Source organism: Mustela lutreola, chromosome X (assembly GCF_030435805.1).
Source record: "Mustela lutreola isolate mMusLut2 chromosome X, mMusLut2.pri, whole genome shotgun sequence".
Lineage (NCBI taxonomy): Eukaryota > Metazoa > Chordata > Mammalia > Carnivora > Mustelidae > Mustela > Mustela lutreola.
In genome coordinates this window covers 9,863,887-9,884,821 of record NC_081308.1, presented here as the reverse complement: position 1 = coordinate 9,884,821, position 20,935 = coordinate 9,863,887, and the positions used below count along the sequence as shown (strand labels likewise).

Genomic DNA, 20,935 nt, shown 5'->3' with positions numbered 1-20,935 from the left:
TAAAGAAAATCTTTAAAAAAAAAAAAAAAAAAACGCTGTGCAGAATATTTTCTATAAAGGAAAACCACTTGAAAACCTATCCATGTTCTCAGGGTAAACCTAGTAAATGATGAATATTGTAGTAGAAATATATATGAAGAACAGCCACCCAACGGGTTCCTGGGTGCCTCAGTTGGTATCTGCTTTCAGCTCAGGTCACGATCCTGGAGTCGCAGGATCGGGCCCCAGCATCGGGCTCCCTGCTCAGCGGGGAGTCTGCTTCTTCCTCTGCCCCTCCCCCTGCTTGCTCTCTCACTCTCAAGTAAATAAATAAAATCTTTAAAGAAAAACAAATAGCTGCCCAAAATGTTTAAGATTATTTTAGGTATGCTTTAGTTATTCATTCTGGTAATGACAGTGAAAGTTTATTTATATTTTGAAGCAGTAATACTTTAAAAACTTAACTGCATTTGAATTCACACATGTATTCACTGGCTCATCACCTGTTAGAGTGTTTGTAATCTGTAATCTGTAAGGCATTAACCATTTAGACATATTAGACCTATTGTCTTTAGTGTGTAATAGTTGGAGGTTAATTGTGTGATCAAGAAAAATATTTTATCCTTGTGACTTCAATATATTATCAATAGTATAAGAAATATACTATACTAATAGTATACTATACTATACTTGCATACTAGTATACTATATACTAGTATACTATACTAATAGTATAAAAAATATACTATAAGAAATATATAAGAATTGTTGCTAGTAGGGGAGGCTGTGCATGTGTGGGAGTAGGGAGTAGGGAGCATATAGGATATCTTCCTTTCTTCTCAACTTTGCTCTGAATTTCAACTGCTTTAAAAAATTAAGTCTACTAAAAGAAATAGGCAGTCAGCTGTATCAGCCTTTAAAATAATCAAGTGTTGGGGTGCCTGGCTGGTTCACTCGATTAAAGCCTCTGCCATCGGCTCGGTTCATGATCCCAGGGTCCTGGGATAGATCCCTGCATCGGGCTCTCTGCTCAGCGGGGAGCCTGTTTCCCTTCCTCTCTCTCTGCCTGCCTCTCTGCCTACTTGTGATCTCTGTCAAATAAATAAATCTTTTAAAAAATAAAATAAAATAATCAAGTGTGACTAGATTTCTCGACCATCACTGTTAAACATTAAGCAACTAGAAAATTGATAAAAATAGGTGTTATAGTGTTTGAGAATTCCAGAGGATTATTTTTATTTATTTTTTAAAAAGATTTTATTTATTTGACAGACAGAGATCACGAGTGGGCAGAGAGGCAGGCAGAGAGAGGGGGAAGCAGGCTCCCTGCTGAGCAGAAAGACTGATGCGGGGCTCAATCCCAGGACCCTGAGATCATGACCTGAGCTGAAGGCATAAGCTTAACCCACTGAACCACCCAGGCGCCCCAAGAATTCCATAGATTTTTAAAAAACTATTGTATCCCTCATTTCCCTTGTTTAATTCTAAGAAACAGAAATATCTGAAGAGACTTTGACATAGTAAGAATAACACGTTTTAGAGATCTAGATTTATGGCCCTGCATTGATATTTACAAATCATGTGACCTTGAGCAAAGTACCTCGCCTCTCTGGAGGCTGGCTCCTCCTCTGTAATACAGGTAACGCCTGCACTGTGACTAGTCCAGTAACAATCTTACAACAGATTCAACATCAATGACTGAGAGTATTAGTAGACTCACCAAATGGGAGGTCAATTCCAGCTCCAAAACAGTCATTCTACACATCACAATTTTACCAAAGACCAATCGAGATTCCAAGGAATTGGTAACAATCAACTTTAGTACTTCCACTTTGTTACGTGATCGAATGTATGATGTGAATTCAAAGATGACTGAGAAATGGACCTCGTTCGCTAGGGAATATGCCGCTAGGGCGCGGCACTTCCTGTTAGCTCAGGAAAAAACCTGTTAATAAAAAATTCAAAAACAGAAAAGGAAAACTTTACCTTTTCTTTGGCCAAACCACTTTCTGGAAAGAAAACAGAGCGTGAATACTCGTAGCCACATCTTTGTAAGTGATCTGCTACTAGACAGTTAGAAGCGTCCACTAAGAGGGAACTCCCTTCCACTGAAATGGACCGGGGCTGCAGTTCTCCACTCAACACAGGGTGCATCAATTGGTGAATTAGCTGGTTGCGGAGCTGTGTCTAGCTCAAAAAAACAAAACGAAACAACAAAAAAAAAAACAGAACAAAAACATGAAAAAAGAGGAAAAATTTCAGTGGGATTATTTCACTGGAGATACATAGATCTGTACATGAATTAGCATCTTTATTTCCAGAATGGTTCTGAACCCATGACCAAAAGCTAGGAACCATTCCGTAGATAACACTGTGACTCAAGTAGCCCACTGAGTTCTGGAAAAAACTCATTTTCACCAATTTCCAAGTTAACTTGTGGTTCGCCAGAATGCGTGCATACTCTAACTTCACTTCCCCAGGAGCCCATTTCAGCAGCTTTTCACCAGGGTATCAAGTGCAGGAGACAATTCTGCACCTTCTCACCTCTCTGTAGGCTACTAAAGGATATGAAAATATTGGGCATATTGATCAAAACAAAACTGGGTTCCCAAAAAGGAAATCACATATGCAAGAGAGAAATCGGTAAACCCCAAAACATATTAAGATATACTTCTGCATACAGTATTTACATCTCAAGACACTGAAGTATAATAATTTTCTTACATTTTATAAATGAGTAAATTATAGTATAAAGTGGGTCATTTTCTCAAGGTTGTAACACTAACATTATTCATCTGGGTTTTAACAAAATTCCCAAAATTACTAAGACTACTGGGTATTTGTTCTAGTCTATTTTGCATATCATCTGAAAACATACATTTGGGCTGAGCTTAAGAATACACTGTCTAGGGCGCCTGGGTGGCTCAGTGGGTTAAGCCGCTGCCTTTGGCTCAGGTCATGATCTCAGAGTCCTGGGATCGAGTCCCGCATCGGGCTCTCTGCTCAGCAGAGAGCCTGCTTCCTCCTCTCTCTCTCTGCCTGCCTCTCTGCCTACTTGTGATCTGTCAAATAAATAAATAAAATCTTTAAAAAAAAAAAAAAAGAATACACTGTCTAGACTCATGGGGTTCAGCAGTAAATGATATCTAATGAATTCATGTTAATAGAATACAAGCCAAAAAACAAATGGAGTTCTTATTATACGTTTTTCTATCCTTTAGCTCAAGAGTAGAACAGTACATAATTACCAGTATAGAATAGGCTCTAGTATAGGTCTAAAGTCTCCTAGTTGGGGTGCCTGGGTGGCTCAGTGGGTTAAGCCTCTGCGTTTAGCTCAGGTCATGATCTCAGGGTCCTGGGATCGAGCCCCACATCGGGCTCTGCTCAACGGGGAGCCTGCTTCCTCCTCTCTCTCTCTCTCTCTCTGCCTGCCTCTCTGCCTACCTGTGATCTCTGTCAAATAAATAAATAAAAATCTTTAAGGTCTCCTAGTTAAAAAAAAAAAAAAAAAGACAATTACACTTAACAGAATACGCTTACCCTGCCTCATCTAGTACACTTCAGTAACTGAAATAAAATGAGAGAAATTATAGCATTCTCCACCAGTAAAATTTAGAGGTGCTTTAATTAAATTTGTAACAACTAAAGAATACATTTAGATTCAGCTTAATAAAAATGACTTAGGATGTCTTGCAAATAAATACTGAAATAGGATAAGATTTAGAAGAGTGACAGAAGCAGAAAGGAAAGTAAGGGGGGGTGCCAAAGGACCCTGCAGGTGAATCCCCACCTCAACAAACACAAAAAGCAAGCCATCCATCACTTGCTAGAAGGAATCCCACAACTGGCTGGGACTCTCCAGCAGCCAATATAAAGAGGGAAATCAATTCAGAATAATGTTCCTAAAATAGAAGTAAGTACAATAACTGTGGGGTTGGGGGAGACTGGAAGAGAAGAAACTGGTGTAGCCTCGGCACAACTATCTCCAAAATTAAGAGTAGACTCAAAATAAGGAGAAAGACTTGATAAATTCCATTTAATAGATACCAGACTTTGTACTTCACCAGAAATTCTTTGCAAACACCCAAACAGAATGTTAATTAGGCCATTAAAAATTTCAATGAATTTTTTTTTTTTTTAAAGATTTTATTTATTTGACAGAGAGAGAGGGAGAGTTCACAAGAAGGCAGAGAGGCAGACAGAGTAGGGGCGGAAGCAGGCTCCCTGTTGAGCATAGAGCCCTATGCGGGGCTTCATCCCAGGACCCTGAGATCATGACCTGAGCCGAAGGCAGAGGCTTTAACCCTCTGAGCCACCCAGGCGCCCCTAATATTTTATTTACTTATTTGACATAGAGAGAGAGATCCCAAGTAGGCAGAGAGGCAGGCAGAGAGTGGGGGAAGCAGGCTCCCTGCTGAGCAGAGAGCCCAATGTGGGATTCGACCCTAGGACCCTGAGATCATGACCTGAAGGCAGAGGCTTACCCCCTGAGGCACCCAGGCACTTCCTCAATGAATTTTAAAAATTAAAACTCACTCAGGCCATCGTCACTGAACTGAGAAAACACAAATTAGCTCAGACTTAGTAAGTAAAAAAATCTGTCTTGCCACTGGTAAAGCTGGGATAACAGAACTGAACAGCCAGCTACACAAAGCAAACAGTATTTCTCTAGAAGATACACATTAGTAAAGTGAACAAAGGTAACATAATCCTGATACCAAACCCAAACAGGGACAGCTTAAAAAGGATAAGGATACATCAGTATTATTTGTGACTACAAATAAAACACTCTCAAATCTAATTCAGAAGCACAGTAAAAAAAAATATGCCATGGCCAGGAATCCAAGGATCATTCCACATTAGAAAGCATATTAATGCACTACACACTACAATTAATTCCAAGTGGGTTACAGAGTTAACTGAAAAAAATAAATAAAACTTTTTTTAAAAATAAAGAGTATTTGTTCTTTTAGAGAACTGAGAATAATCAGCAAAAAAAAAAAAAAAAAAAAAAAAGATTTGTAATCAATGGAATATTAAAGATTTTCCAATGTTTAAAAAATTGTCATGATAATATCGCTGGAGAGATAAGCATTATTAAACTGCTGGTGGAGTATATATTATTAACAATCTTTCTAGAACAAGACCCGTATACTGAGAGCCTTAAAGCTCTGCCCTTGGGTGGCTCAGTCAGTTAGGCATCTGACTTTAGCTTGGGTCATGATCTCAGGTCCCTGGGATAGAACCCAATAGGGCTCTGAGCTTAGCGGGGAATCTGCTTCTCCCACTCCCTTTGCCCCTTCCCCTGCTCTGGCACCCGCCCACTCTCTCTAATAAAATCTTAAGAAAAAAAAGCTCAGGGGCACCTGGATGGATGGCTCAGATGGTTGAGCATCTGTCTTGAGCTCAGGCCATCATCCCAGGGTCCTTCTTCTCCCTCTCCCTCTACTGCTCCCCCTGCTTGTGTTCTCTTGCTCTGTCAAATAAATAAAATCTTAAAACAAACAAACAAAAATCGGGCTTTTGGTTCAGTAATGTCACTTAACCTAGATAAGGCAAAAAGTGAGAGATTCAATGAAGGAATGTGCCGGCCTGGGTATAATGTAAATCTTCAACAAGGAACTGCTACATAAATCACCCATACATTAAAAGACAAGCCTGATGCCACTGAAAATGAGGATTTCAAGGAACTCTGAAGGACACAGGAAAATGTTCACCATATATCAGATTAAAAAGGAGAGGTGTTGGGGCGCCTGGGTGGCTCAGTGGGTTAAGCTGCTGCCTTCGGCTCATGTCATGATCTCAGGGTCCTGGGATCGAGTCCCGCGTCGGGCTCTCTGCTCAGCAGTGAGCCTGCTTCCCTCTCTCTCTCTCTGCCTGCCTCTCTGCCTACTTGTGATCTCTGTCTGTCAAATAAATAAATAAAATCTTTAAAAAAAAAAAAAAAAAAAAAAAAGGAGAGGTGTCTGGCTGGCTCACTCAATGGAGCATGGGACTCTTGGTCTCCAGGTTGTGGGTTCGAGGTCTGTATTGGGGAATGGAGACTACTTTAAAAAAAGGGCGGAGGGAGGGCACCTGGGTGGCTCAGTGGGTTAAAGCCTCTCCCTTCTGCTCAGATCACGGTCCCAGGGTCCTGGGATCAAGCCCTGAGTTGGGCTCTCTGCTCAGCGGGTAGCCTGCTTCCTCCTCTCTCTCTGCCTGCCTCTCTGCCTACTCTCTCTGTCAAATAAAATCTTTAAAAAAAAAAAAAAAAAAAAAAAGACACTTATGCCAATTAGTAGCTGTATTAGCAATGCTGTTTCTCCGTGTTTTTCTATATTTTTTCAGATTAATCTCAAGATTTAAGTTACCAAAACAATAGGATAGAGAAAACTTTTTTAAAAAGCTTTTTCTTCAACACTTTCTTTTAAAGATAAGGAGAGGAGCAGGGGCAGAGGGAGGGAGAAAGACAGAATCTTAAGTAGGCCCCAGTAAGCTGGTTATGGGCTGAGCCCACAACCCTGATCATGACCAGAGCTGAAAACTAAGAGCTGGTGGCTCAACTGACTGAGCCACCCAGGTGCCCCCTTAATTTGACATTTCAAATACAAAATAATAGTTTTGAAATGTATACAGTAATAAAAACATTTGAGCTAATCCTACTCTTTGCTGTTCATGTGTACTAGTATCTGCTGCCCAAATATTTATACATTTCAATATATTTTAAGCAAGAGCATTCCCCCAAATTATTCTCCGGTAAATCGTTCACCTACTGTTTTTCATATGGTGTCTATTTCCTTCATTCAAAAGCAAGTACGATTACAAAACCACTTATTAATTCAAGACTTGCAAATCAGATTTATAAACCAAGTCCAACTTTACTAGAATGTGTTCAGTTTACAAAGCCACCCACTATCACCTTAATATCAGTCCAGTAAACCCATGATTTAAATATGCTCTTTTAAGACCACTCAAACTAAACCATTTTTAAGACTTCCGTATTCCGTTACAAAGAGTTACAGAGGAACATAAAAATGTAACTTAACAATACAAACTATGGCTTACTCTTTTAAAAGCCAAGACTTGAATGTATTTAAATCTGGACTGCGTGTTACAGGTTAACTTGTAAAAGTTGTGTAAAAGATCTGGCTAAAACGGATACCTTGAGCGCGTCCAGTATACCCCTATCCTTAAACGTCTGGTAAAGCTTTTTTCGCAGTTCATCTTGACTCAACACGTCAGATTCGGGGTGCATAGTGAACTGGAAGAAAAAAATGGTTACGGGTTACCCGGCGGGCAGATGGACCATGAGTTTTTGAAAACAGACCAGTGGCCTCCCGAGAAACCCTAAGAGGCTGAGCAGGGGAAAAGAAGCTACAGCGGAAACAAACAACAGGTTACGTTTCCACCGGTCCCTGGGGAGCAGCCAGTGTGTGTACCCGAGCCGCTAGCTGCCAGCTACCCCTGCCCCCGCCTCCCCCGCCTCCCGCCCCGCCCGTCCTGCCTGGGCCCGAGTTAACACCCCGCCCGAGCTGCAGGTTCAGGAGGAGTCCCCGCGTTCAGGGCTCGGTCTCTGCCCGCGGCCAGTCGGGAAGAACAGGGCAGTTGAACACTTTGGCTCTCGCTCTGGACTAGGAACTCCAACCGACTCGCACTTCCGTTCTCACTGGTTCTGACGGGTAGGCGGGGTCGTGGTCCACACGCGACTTTCCCACGCGGCTGGAGGGCGAGGACCGGTAGTGAGGCAACAAGAGAAAACCGGGTACCAACCGGAATTCGCTTGGCTCCGCGTTGAGCCCGCCCTCCCCCGAGGCCCGCCAAACGGAACCGCCCTTGTCGGCACTACTATGGCGCAAGCGCTGGGTTACGCGGCCCTCTGGCCGGAAGCTCCTCCCACCTCTCGCGAGATCGCAACCGCGGACTCTCGCGAGGATTCTCGGGGAGTTCTGACAGAGGCTGCCAAGCGCGGGTCGGCTGAGGGAAGTGACTGTTTCCGTTGGCGGCATCTCCCCGCAGGTAGGAGATGGGGTGAGTAGGGGGCGGGAGGTCCAGGGGACGTTCCGGGTCCCGCGTGACGCGGATTTTGGCCCCGTCTCCAGTCGGCCCGGGGACAACCGGATCGGACCTGGCCAGTCCCCCGTTCGGTCACATCCCAGGCCACTGGGCCGACGCACATCGCGTTTTAGCCCGCAAGTGTCGATCAGCTCGGGGCCTTTGCTTCATTTTGCCTTTCACTGGGACAGTCAGCTAATGCAGGGTTTTTTAACGGCCGTACTGTTGTCACTTGGAGCTGGAAAATTTGTGGGCCCTGTCCGCTGAGGGGCGGGGATTAGTCCTCGCACAGGCAGCCTGATAGCGTGTAACAAAGTGCTTGGTAACATTGTCTCGAACAAGTTTCCTCAAAGACGCAGCCGTAAGCGTGTCCTCTGGGCAGTTTGGGATAGATCTGTCACCCAGACTTTAAAGACTTGGTACACACCTACGTACTGCCCTTCGACCACAGCCATCTTTCCTGCTACAGATCTTCCTTGTCCCAGTCGTTATCAGCACCAGGTCCCGGCCGTCACTCCGGGCTAATTAGAACTGGCTCACCAGCGATAACCCATTTGCCATCCCCTATCATATCCCTTTTCCTCTGGACCACATACATTATATTTGAAGGTAAGATACTGCTGTATCTCACTCCCAACCCCCCAGAAAGGCCTTCCCATTTAAACATTCTCTGTTCCTTCAGTAGCTCCTTTCCAGAGCATTCCTTCCAACACACAGTTCAGAGTTATTGACCCTTTTAAAACGAGATTCCCAGAGGTGCGTATGTTCCCTGGAGGTGTCAAAAGGACATGATCTTAGTACAGCCTCAAATTGGCATTAGCTTTTTGGGTTCCTGTATTAGACTACTGCCCCTTACGGAGCTTGCATTAAATGTAAACTTTTGGGTCCTTGTAGATGAACTGCTCTTAACCTAGGTTTCTCTCCTATTGTACAGTTTGGGATTTTTTCCCCCCGGTTTTTAACCTTTATTTATTTATTTTTTTGCATTCACTTAAATTCTCTTAACCTGCAGGGATTGTTGAACCTTTGGTGTTGCCTTCCAGTATATTAACTGCCCAAGCGTGTTATCCTTCAATGTGATAAATTGTCCCTCACTTAAGCATTCAAAATGTTGAGCTGAACTAGGTTAATGTCACACGATGGTTCCCTGTCAACCGACTTGTACAACTTTGAAGTTCTTTGGGCACGGACATTCAAGTCTGGTAGGAGTGGTCCCTCACTCAACAAATAAAACGAGTACAGCCTGCACCCCCATCCCCTTGTAGCTCTGACAGTACCACGGACTTCTCGGAGCCACAAATCTCCAGTTGGTTCTCAGGTAGATACCAGGTTACTTCATACAATGATTTGCCATCCCCTGGATTTCTCTTCTAAAACAAAGTCTAGCCATTCAGCTTTCTGTCAAACAGTTGTATAAAGCAGCAAAACAAAGAAGGCGGGGGATGATTGCTGTATAAAACAGAAAGTCTAAGTTTGGCAGGGCTTGTTGTCATATAACCAGTACTTTGACTAACCACTTGATTTTTGTCTGGATTCACATTAATGAAGTTAATGTAAATTAAAAGCTCCTAGCCTGTGTTCTGACCGGAGACAGGTATTTCATACGTGTTTCTCTTGGTGTTTTAATCTATTCCAAAAGTACTCAGTTACAGAAGAGAAGCCCTTGTTTCTGAAAACAAACATAAGTAAAACTAACCTATCTGAGGTGGTTTGACGATTTTGTTCCTGAGATTTCCCATGTCCCTGATGAGTATACAGCCACTTTTGTTAGTCAAAAATATAAGATTTGCTAAGACTTGAAGATCTGTATTTATTGAGGTTTTTGTTGTTTGTTTTTAAAGATACCTGTCTTAAGGTTCCAAGCCCGCCTTTTTGTCACACTTGCTATTAGAAAATCATGCTCTTTGAGGGAGCGCCTGGGTGGCTCAGTGGGTTAAGCCTCTGCCTTTGGCTCAGGTCATGACCTCAGGGTCTTGGGATCGAGCCCCCCATCAGGCTCTCTGCTCAGCCGGGAGCCTGCTCCCCCTCCATACCCTCCACCTGCCTCTATGGCTACTTGTGATCTCTCCCTCTCTCTGTCAAATAAAAGAAAAAAAAAAAAAGGAAAATCATGCGCTGAGAAAACTGAAGTTCAGCAGATCTGCATCCTTTGCACCAGGTGACCTTTCTCCCCTTCTTCCTGATTGTAGTCTAAGAAGGCTTTTGTTTTTAACTTATTTCACACATTTCCATTCATTTTGTGCTTCACAGCCCCTCTCATGCCCGCCTCACAGATACGTGATTTTTTTTTTGCGTTCATTACTAGTTAGTGCCCTGTTTCTTTTTTTTTTTTTTTTTTTTTTATAATTTTTTTATTTTTTATAAACATATATTTTTATCCCCAGGGGTACAGGTCTGTGAATCACCAGGTTTACACACTTCACAGCACTCACCAAATCACATACCCTCCCCAATGTCCATAATCCCACCCCCTTCTCCCCAACCCCCTCCCCCCGGCAACCCTCAGTTTGTTTTGTGAGATTAAGAGTCACTTATGGTTTGTCTCCCTCCCAATCCCATCTTGTTTCATTTATTCTTCTTAGTGCCCTGTTTCTTACATCATGTACACGCCCTCTTCCAGTTCAAGGTAGTCCGGAGCTTCTAGATCACCACATTGATTTTAGTTGTCGCTCCCTCTCAAACAGCTCAGATCACCTAGCCATCAGGGACGGCTACCGTTTTCATCCCAGGTGAGAGTCCTGGAGTCGACAACTCCCATCAGTGGTTATGGGAGTTTCCTCACAAGTGTGGAAACTTCAACTTCTCACAAAGGTGCTGTTAATCATTTGATCACAGACCTCCCCATTCAGGCCTCTGAGACCGTGAACCTTCAGAAGGTTCTTTTCTCTGTTGAGGCCAGGTAATCCCAGCATGCCTCTCATTCCTGTGTTCCGGCTTCACCTGACACTGCCCCAGCCACTGCCCCCCTCCTCGCGGTTCCATTCCCCAGGTGTGGCGCGCTTACTCTGTACTGGGCTCTGTGGTAAGCATTAGGAAGGCCTGCTCGGCCAGAAAACCACTTAGAGGACCCTCAGGTTTCCCCAGGTGGCTTCCCCCTGACGCACCACTGTCCCCACTTCCTTCCCGTCCCTCCGACCTTCTACAGTGCTTTGAAACTCTTGTCCTGGGGTAAGTGAACTCCTTTTTTCCCTCAGTCTCCCTACAGAATGCACCTGCTTTCTGTGAGCACTTCAAATATGTCCTTTCCCCTCATTCCTGCAGCGTCCTCGGCTCTGACGTGTGTGCTGTCTACTGCTATAACAAAGTTGAGTGGCTGAAACAGCACAAATATGTTACCTTACATGTGTGTGGCACAGACGTCCACCGCGGGTCTCACTGGGCTGTGTTCCCTTCCGGAGGTTGTCGGGAAGAATCGGTTATCTTTGTGCTCCCCAACTTCCGGAGGCCGTTCGCCTGCCGGCCCTTTCTTCCCTCTTCAACGCTGGCAACGTTGCATCTCCGCGACACCCCTTACCCCCTCTGCCATGGCGCTTCCTTCTGACCTTTTGGGCCTCTCTGTTCCACTTTTAAAGACCGTTGTGATTATACTGGGCCCATCTGGCTCGTCCGGGCTGCTCTCCCTGTCCCAAGGTCAGTTGGCGAACCACCTCAGTTCCACCTGCAGCTTTAATGCCCCTCGGCCGGGAAACGAACATTCACAGGTTTTCCGGGTCAGGATGTGGTCAGGGCAGGGCGTGTGGTTCTAGCACCACCACATGCTCAGAATGGACGTGTTCATTTCATCCCTGTTTTTTTCCTTATTTCCTTTCCTGGTGAAGAGACTCATCTCAATACTCTGCTTGGTCACCTCAGTCGGGCACTTGGAAACATCCTTGATTCTTCCCTCTTCCTCAGTTCCCCAGTTTAATCCATTGCCAAGTTCTATGTAGCCATCTCCTCCCCCCTGGAGACTTCGTCTTCGTAGGAGAGGGGTGAAGGGCCCCTACTTTAGGTGATGGGGAAATGGAGCAGACACACACTGTTGGAGCTCACACAGACACTGGCAGCTGCTTCACTTGTACTAAGTAACACTTTGTGGATGGAGGAAAGCGATTGCTTCTTTTGTATCACAGGCTGAAGTACTAAGTAACACTTGCTTCCTGGATGGAGGGAAAGTAGACTTGGCAGAACTTGAAACATTTCAAATCATTGTTACAGAGCCAATACAGAGGCCACGGTCCAATACAGTAGCGACTGACCGCATGTGGCTTTTTAACTAAACAAAGTGAAAAACTCAGTTCTGCAGATACAATAGCCACCGGTGGCTACCACACTGGACAGTGCAGCTACAGAACTTTTCCCTCCCCGTGGAAAATTGAGTGTATCAAACAGCATAGAATTCTAAAGTGTCTCATCTTTGCCTACCACCTTGGCATAATAAACCTCAAATACTAAGTGATGTAGACATTCCCTTCCGAGACAATGTGGTTGTTGTCTCCCAAGATTTCCATTTCTTCCACTTCACCTTCCAGTTCTGCCTGTAGAGTCGAACAGTCGCATTACTCATTCAGCTGCTATGAAATCAAATTATTGGCAGTTCAAGTTCTGTCCGGCTGTAGAGTCTATGACCTGATCTTTATGTGGTGTTTCCTCGGTTCCCTTTCTGTTTATCGTCACCCTGTACTGACACTACGCAGGCATGGGGATAAGGGTTTTCTTCCTTAGATGTATATTGTTTTCAGCCGCTGCTTAAATGTTTGTGTGGCAGAAATGAGCCCTTCCCTTGGCAAACTCCAGCTGCAAACTCCTGTTCCAATTAAGGACATCATTGTTGACTTTGTTCAGATTGAAAGTTCTCATCCCTTTGCCTCTTGACAATTTCTTTCAATCTCGAGAATTGTTGCTACTTCTGCTGGCTTTGCAGAGCTTTCACATCATTCCTGCCTGACTTGTTATCCAGTTTCACTATTGGGGCCTTTCCCCGCGTCTTTCCCCTAAGACACTGGCTGTAAAGGATCAGATGGTCTCCGTTGCAGCTGCTCAATCCGTCATTCTGTCAGCGGGCAAGGCCGCCTTCAGCAACAATAAAAGGATGGACAAGGCCAGATTGGGCCTGCAGGATGCAGTGTCCCAACACCTGCCCCAAGTGACATTCTAAATTCCCTTTACCTCATCAAGCCAAAAGAACGTCTTATTTGCCTCTTCTTCCAGTCATGGGCCTTCCAATTCCAGAGTTCAAAGTGCCAGTTGTGCCTTGATTTCCTTACCAACAGAGGTTGTATTCATTAGGAAAACATTTCAGGTTTTCTCACGTTCAGTGTGATTCAGCAGGAGTCCCAGTGAGGCTTGATGAGCCCTGGGCTCCGACACACCTCACCGTACGCGCCCTGAGGGGGTGTACTCTCCGTTAGCCAGGTGGCTGCCCCATGTGGAGGCCTTAAGGGTCAGCCCGTCTCTGCATGCATGTGCTCCTCTGTGTCGATCTAGAGAGCCAGATACCGTGCCTGGTGCTTCACATGAATTACACTGTATAATCCTCAAGGTCACTGTAAGGGATCTCTGGTGGTTGCCTCTGTCTCACCGGGGAGGAAACTGGCATTGGGAGTTTAAGGACTGTGCCTGTGCTCATGTTTCCAGTCGGTGGCAGAGGCAGACCCGAACCTAGCTTGGTCTGATTCCAAAGATCGTGTGCTAGAAGTACATAAATACGTACATAAATCCTTCCACCCGTCTGTCTGTCCATCCAGATTTTGATTGTGCTAAAAGCCACAGAATCCCTGATTCCCCCCGCAACCAACCCCACCCCCAACACTTTCTCTTCATTCCCTTAGCAAACCTATAAACACCAATTCTAAGATTTCTTAACACCTCAAGTGTCTTTCTTTTTGGATTATGGTTTCTTTCATCTTTTCTAGAATACAAAATTGTATCTTCCTTTCTTTTTTTTTTTCTCTTTTAGTAATCCCTATATCCAATATGCGGCTTGAACTCACAACCCCAACATCGAGAGTCACACACACACCACCGACCAAGCCAGCCGGGCGTCCCATGTCTTCCCTTCTTACGAATGCAGTTTGAGGAGGCATATCATAGGCTCTTGCATTTGCAGAGACTTAGATTGATAGCATACATTGTTCAGGTAGAAAGAAGACAAAATCCGCACCCTTTATCAATTTCTCCCAGTGTTAGTGCTAGTAATGCTAACTGGTCCGTCCAAGTTTGTTCCAGCTTGCTCCGAATGTTCTTTTGGGGTCATGAGAATGTTGTTTTTACGATTTTGTATTAGAAGTCTTCCAGTTTCCCTGTGAAAATAAGGTACTGGATTCTATAGGACATATCACAGACCTAATCTGTCTAGTCCCAAAGCCATTTGTCTATGGCGATAGACTGGAAAACGTGACAGGCTTTGTGGTGTCCTCTTCTACAATGTCAGGTTTAAGTAAAAAATTGAATTCTAGACTTCTCGTTAACAATTTTTCATTTTCAGTATGGAGTACTGAAAACATGTTATTTTCATTTAACTAGGAGCTATATATTGAAGACAATGTCTGGAAGCTTCTACTTTGTAATTGTGGGCCACCATGATAATCCGGTTTTTGAAATGGAATTTTTGCCAGCTGGAAAAGCAGAATCCAAAGTGCGTATGGAACCTTACAAAATTCTGTAAGAATCGTTATGTTGTTGTAATAGTAATGGTGTGGCACAAGTTGACAGCTGGGCGAGACCCGGACAGATGAGGTAACTGGAATCCGCCACAATTAAATGGGGCTTGCCCCGCAGTCCCACAGGTTGAAAGAATCCGGCCAGGGAACAGTCTCTGAGTGGTTGACTCATCCTTTGATTCACTACACACCCGGCACATACTAACTAGCAGGATGCTCTGGGTCTCTGCTCTGATATGTAGTTCACTGTGTCACCCGTTCTGAAAAGCTGCTTGCTCCCTGAGCACCTAGGAACATAGTCCACCTGTTGTGGGACCGGAAGAACAGTTGTTACTGACTGGAAATAGCATGGAGAGCCCATTCTGCCCAGGGGAATTACACTTCTCGTCAGGACATACGGAGGAGGGCCATCTGCACCTGGGAGGGCTAAGAGAGACCCTTGCTTCCATGCCCCGCTGGCCCTGAGACTCCAGCAGCTTTCAGTGCCCTTCTGCCCCCGCTGCTAGCTGGGTGGAGCCCGCATGCCATTCTCCCCAGTGACACCACCCAACTTCCTTGTTGCCAGTAATGGTTCCAGAAAAACAAGCTTGGTTCAAGAACATGCCATTCAGAGTAAACATGTAGAATCTTGAGATGAGGATACCCGGGGCCCTTCCATCTTTCTGCACTGCTCCATATTGCTCATAAAAAGTTGGGCTGTGTTTCTCCCAACTCCGAAATAAGCTTTCGTGTCCCTTAAAAATTGATTTTTGAAATTAACTGTACCACATCCAGTGTGTGATGCTTTTTAACTATTTAAATCTTGCCACAAAAATAAGATAGAAATGTGGTAAAGGTATTCTCTGTCAGGTGGCTGTTGCTACATTATGGCCCCACATTCCTGTGAGCACGGTGCTTATTAGAACTTGCTACTGAGGCTTCTCCGTAGCAGCGGCTGCTTTGTGGTACAGGGCTACTTACATAGTTTCTGTGGACCTGTGGGAGGCAAAGCTGTGCCTGTAGAAACACTCTGTGGCATGACTTGCCCTTAGTTCCTTCTCCTGCTACCACTCGCCTTAAAGCATTTCTGCATTTTTCCTCTAATTGATGACCCCATGGAAAACACTGCTGTAAGCCAGACACAAAACACATCGATTTCTCTAGGGACGAAATTAGCCTTGTCATGGTGATGTGAGTGGAGTAAACATGCCTGAGCTGTGCTGGGGATTCCACGCAACTGGCAGCCTTCGTCCAGCCCCGTCCCAGGAACAGCCTCCGCAGCAGGGAGGTCATATGACATTGCCTTTCCCAGGGCTGGCATAACAGAGCACCACAAACCGGGCAGCTTAGAGTAAAAGCAGCTCATTGTCTCACGGCCTGGAGGCCAGAAGTCCAAGCACAATGCATCTAGGCAGGGCCAGGCCCCCTGTGAAGCTGCCAGGGGAAGATCTGTTCCAGGCCTCTCTCTTAGCTTCTGGTAGTTCCTTGGCTTGTGGCCACAGAACCCCAGTCTTCACATGGCATTCTTGCTGTGTGTCCGTCCCTACATGCCCCTCTTTCATAACTATGCCAGTGACGCTGGATCAGGGCCATCCCACTCTAGCACGCTAACGACAGCTGCAGTGACCCTCTCTCCAAAGAAGGCCACGTTCTGAGGTACTGGGTGGGGTGGTGGGTGGTTAGGACTTGAACAGAAGAATTCAGCTCAACCCGTTAATGGAAGTCTTCATGAAAAGTTTATTTTGAAATAATTCCACAGGGGTAAGACTCCCAGGTTGTGAATTCCCTCTCCACATTATGGGGGACTGTCCCACCTCCAGTTAAGCCCACGAAAAGGACACTCAGCTCTGATAGGACTGTCTCCTGATGCTGAGACCGGTGACTACTCACAGCTGGGGCTGAGCATGGCCTCCTGCCACTCCCAGGTCCCCCTGTCACCTAAGCTCCATTCACCTGAAAGAGGCCAACGCCAAACCTGTAAGAGTGCCACCTCCTCAGCCGTTTCCACTCGCCAAGTGTCACCGTGTCCCAAGGCCTTCCCTGCCCCTTTCCCCTGCTGACCCTGAGACCCATGCCGATGTCACTTCTGTGTAGCTCTCCTTTGCCACCTCCTTAGCTCTCCAGCCTACCACCTGTCCGCTAGCCAGAGCCACTTACATTATTTTTCATAAATACGTATTATTTATTATTAATTATTTTACAATTTATTATTCATAAATATGTATGTATTTTGCAAAAAATAAATTTTTTCCTCTAAAAAGATATGAGGGTGTTTAAAGCAGAATCTCTATTTTTAACCTACTGTACTTCACACACTGAAATAATTACCAAATTTTGTAACTTCCTTCTTGCAAAATTAAAAAAGTAATCTATATTGTTTCTTGAACACCAACATTTCATTTATTAATTGGCCGTTTCTATTTGTTGAGTCTTAGATAGCAAATAGAAAAGAATATGATGTGAAAACACTTAAGATCTTTTCTAAGTCCCATGACAGTAATAAATGAAGTAGCAGCAGAAAATGCCCCCTCCCCCCAAGAAGACTATGTATAGAATTTCCAGAATGAAATGTTGGTGTTCTCGATGCTGTCTGGAAATGTTAATCTGGTGCTACTCACGTTGTCCTCTAGGATGATCACCGTCATCTGAACCAGTTCATAGCTCATGCTGCTCTTGACCTCGTAGACGAGAACATGTGGCTGTCCAACAACATGTACTTGAAAACTGTGGACAAGTTCAATGAGTGGTTTGTTTCGGCATTTGTCACTGCAGGTCATATCCTTATCTTTTACAAAAAGATGTCTAACTAAAGGTTGGGTAACAGACTAGAACAACATGAGACATAGATGCCAGACTGTGAGTCTGTGGACTTCAAGTGTCAGGTAAAAACTGCCATTTATGGGGCTACTGTTATTTGGAGTGGGGAAGCATTTGTTTAATATTTTTAACAGATAATTTTGTTTAACAGATACTTTTAGAACCAAGTCTCAAATAAAGCTATGGTCAAGCTGAACCATTAGGTTGATTTTACTTCATTCCGTAGGGACTTTCTAACTTAGAAAGATTGTGTCCTCTGATAAAAGTTACCTAACTTCAAACGCAGTTTACATATTTGGCTTTTCCATCACGAAATACAATGCATGTGACTCATTTGAAGGATATCGTATCACCTGACAACTTTTCATTTTTCATTTCTATTAAGATTATACCTTAATTCTTTCACATATGAGATTTATTATGCTCCATGACATAAGGCAAGAAGATGGGATAAAGAATTTCTTCACCGATGTCTATGATTTATACATAAAGGTATGGTATGCTCCCTAACTCTTTTAATTTGATTGTAAAAAGGGATTCCAACAGGAAACTGACCTGTGGCAGTAACTCCCTTGTACTGTGGTTTTCATCTCAGACTAGTTCCCCCCCCCCCCCCCCCCCGTCAGAATGACCCCTGGAAGCTCCCTCACAGGCAAGACTTCACCACCAGGCTAACATATATTTAGGACAGAACACATCGTAGTTGTTCTTAAACAGGTTTCAGTTTCCCCCTTTGGCACATACAGTTGATTTTATTAGGGAACCCTAAAAAGAGAAGGAAGCAAGCTACAAAAAGGAAATTGCTTCATAATTTTAATCTAAAATGTTCTCCATCTACTTTACAAGTAAGTTACACAGCAATGATTATAGGTCATAAACTGTCAGGAAGTTTACCAAATAGTCTTTGAAGGGTAATGGTGCCACTCACATTTCTTAATATTTAGAAAAAATAATATAGTAGTAGGATGTCTGTGGTTAAACTGCAGGGCTAACAGTCTGCTCCTATTAATTTTAAATGGTCTGTATTTAGACAAGATTTTTTGCATATCAGCACAGTTAATATTCCTGGTCAGATTTAGCAAATAAAAATATTTAGCTCTTAAAAAGATAAGACAACATCAAGTAGATTAAGGTATAAAAACTATTGAACGCCTTTGCCTAATTAGTGATTCCATTTGACAGTTTTCTCGCATGTATTATGATACACTCATTATACTATTTAAGAACCTGATCATTTAGCCTGTGTTAAAGGAGTGTATTCAAAACCTGATTGTTAAAAATTACTATATAAGGGTAATTTAATATAGCAGCAAATGTATACATTTTTTTTAAACTATGAGCATATGGTGGATTTTTAGTTTTATGCAGCCAAAGGGCCTTATAGATAAACCCATACATTTATAATTAATGTGAGTAGATTAGTATTTCACACGGAGGGTGAATCCTGAAAGTTCTTTAGCTTACAGAGGAACGCTGATCATACCACCATTAGTTTTGCCACAGGCACTTCTCAAAACTGAAACACGAAATCAAAAATCTCCTCAAGGGGGCATTACTATTTAACAACAGAACATAAAAATGTGGTCTTCAGACTTTTGTTTTAGATGTCTTTGATGATTTAATTTAGAACTTTAAAATAATTTCCTTCTAGAGATCTAGGATTTGTCAGCCTTTGTACTTTGACAAGCTTACTAATACCTTCTTCTTTCCTAGTTTGCAATGAATCCATTTTATGAACCCAATTCTCCTATTCGATCAAGCGCATTTGACAGAAAAGTTCAGTTTCTTGGGAAGAAACATCTTTTAAGTTGAATGTGGAAAAATCTGGAAATAAACAATACCACTACAATGGGGTATTCTCAGGAATGTGTACGTTGTAAGTAACTTGACTAAATAGCCTGGAAGTTTTACTTGTAGTCTAAATTTATCTAAACCTAATGAATTCCTTGTATTATTTCAAAAGAGTACATTCAGTTTCTTAACGATTGTCAACAGATTATCAATATTTGCTTGTAAACAGTGTTATTTATAAACTCTTTATAACCTTGAAAATATCTTTATTCTAAAACTTAAAGATGAGCTTTTGACTTTACTCATTCAGACAGCTTGATCTTGATGTCACAATTCAGAACTAAATGTCCTTGTCAAGATTTTGGTAGACAGATTTAAAAGTTTCTGCTATAGGGAATGAAGCTGATAGCGTGTGCATGGGTTTCTATACATCTATACTGTTATAAAACCACACAGGCAGTATACATAGCACTCCACAAGAGGCCGAAGCAAGCAGCTTTTGCGGTGCCAAACACCAAGGCCTGTCTCTGTCAGAGTGATTCTGCTATAAATCAAGAATCCATGTTGTAAAATGGGAGGCTGGGACCAAAGTGACAGGTTATGTTCTTACATTGTCTTTCCCTCCAACAGTAAACTAAAGTAAGCGAACTTGTTGACAGTTATAATAGTAAAATGTTGTAATTCTGGAATTGTAAACAAAGAAAAGTTTATATTACATTAACATTTGCATTCTTAGCTTTTTTAGGCTGTACACCAAGGGGGTGGGGAGTGGTCTGTAACCAGTGGGATCTTACTGTAAACTAGTAAATGTCCATTTAAAAACAAGTTATAACCAGATATTTTCTGTGCTAATTGTGAGCACTTAATTTTTTTCCATCCTGAGTAACTTGAGCAAGTAGTTCTAAGTCTGGTCTCATACCGTTGTGTGAAGTTGCTACCGTAATGTTTTACTCTGTCTATTTATTTGATTTCTTTAATAAAGATGTTTGTCCAAGATTACGGAAGTTTGGTCAAGTTTTGAAAGTGTTGCTTACGCTGCTACCGCTACTGTTTTAGTCCTTTTCCCCCTAGTGAGAGTCTACAAGCTATTACCTTAACCCATTTTCTAGAACTCAGATGCCCTCAAACTAGGTACCAGAGCTTTGGGAGCGGGAAGATACCCCGCTAGAAATCGAGGAGTGGTTTGAGCCGAGCTCACTGCAGAGACCCCAGTGTGTGTACTTCCCGCACCCCGCCGGCTCTGCCCTCCGTGAACAGACTGCGCGGAGAGCAGCAGGAGGTTTCGGGCGCCCTGCAAACCCTGCAAACCCTGCAAACCCTGCGTCCTTCCTCTGGGCTCGTGAGGGAAGCGGGAACAAGGACCGCAGGCCCCGCGGGAGTACGTCGGTGCAGTCTAGCACCGAGCTGTGCGTGTGCAGGAGCATGAAGCCAGCCCACTGCCACGCGTGCGGGCGGATGGGACGCCAGGCGTGGGCTGCACTGGACGAGCACGTGGGCCGCGACAGTGCGGGGGAAGCTGCCCCGGGCACACGGACAGCACGGTGCCAGGGGCCGGGTGCGAGGGGACGAACCAGGGGCTGGTACTTAAGGAAGCAGAGAAGCCAGCAAAGCTTTGATCTGGTCGTACGGGACCTCACACAGGCTCAGGAACACGAGCGCGACAGGATGGCATCATGAGCGCCCCGGGCATGAGGCCC

At 43.9% G+C, this 20,935-nt stretch overlaps 2 protein-coding genes across 12 annotated transcripts in view; one reads left to right on the top strand and one right to left on the bottom strand.

The window, feature by feature from the left end:
• OFD1 (OFD1 centriole and centriolar satellite protein) overlaps window positions 1-17,350 on the bottom strand; it is a 55,001-nt gene extending 37,651 nt beyond the window's left edge. For 4 of the 10 annotated variants that reach the window (XM_059158097.1, XM_059158103.1, XM_059158104.1 and 1 more), the window contains exons 1-3: window positions 17,249-17,350; window positions 7,121-7,219; window positions 1,966-2,166 (exon numbers count right to left, since the gene is read on the bottom strand). In XM_059158097.1, coding sequence (XP_059014080.1) covers window positions 1,966-2,166; window positions 7,121-7,219; window positions 17,249-17,296 — 348 coding nt within the window. In that variant the 5' untranslated portion in view covers window positions 17,297-17,350. Of the gene's footprint in view, window positions 1-1,965; window positions 2,171-7,120; window positions 7,433-7,462; window positions 7,831-17,248 lie in introns of those variants that run through there. The other 6 variants (XM_059158102.1, XM_059158098.1, XM_059158107.1 and 3 more) reach the window with 6 other exon arrangements.
• On the top strand, window positions 7,864-20,237 carry TRAPPC2 (trafficking protein particle complex subunit 2). Of its 2 annotated transcripts, none has more exons than XM_059158118.1 (5): window positions 7,864-7,938; window positions 14,516-14,626; window positions 17,261-17,409; window positions 17,858-17,939; window positions 19,161-20,237. In XM_059158118.1, exons 2-5 carry the CDS (start codon window positions 14,534-14,536, stop codon window positions 19,257-19,259), a joined length of 423 nt encoding a protein of 140 aa, XP_059014101.1. In that variant the 5' UTR covers window positions 7,864-7,938; window positions 14,516-14,533; the 3' UTR covers window positions 19,260-20,237. The 2 variants fall into 2 exon arrangements, with proteins under 2 accessions (XP_059014101.1, XP_059014102.1); XM_059158119.1 differs by lacking the exon at window positions 7,864-7,938 and adding an exon at window positions 8,405-8,619 and having other exon boundaries at window positions 14,515-14,626.
• Window positions 20,238-20,935: the final 698 nt, after the last annotated feature.

Bases quoted from the DNA above. Each gene is read 5' to 3' on its own strand.
- TRAPPC2 (XM_059158118.1), top strand. From the start codon at position 14,534: ATGTCTGGAAGCTTCTACTTTGTAATTGTGGGCCACCATGATAATCCG. The intron at 14,627-17,260 runs GTGCGTATGGAA...GTTGTCCTCTAG, and splicing joins CTGGAAAAGCAGAATCCAAA to GATGATCACCGTCATCTGAA. The intron at 17,940-19,160 runs GTATGGTATGCT...CTTCTTTCCTAG, and splicing joins TCTATGATTTATACATAAAG to TTTGCAATGAATCCATTTTA.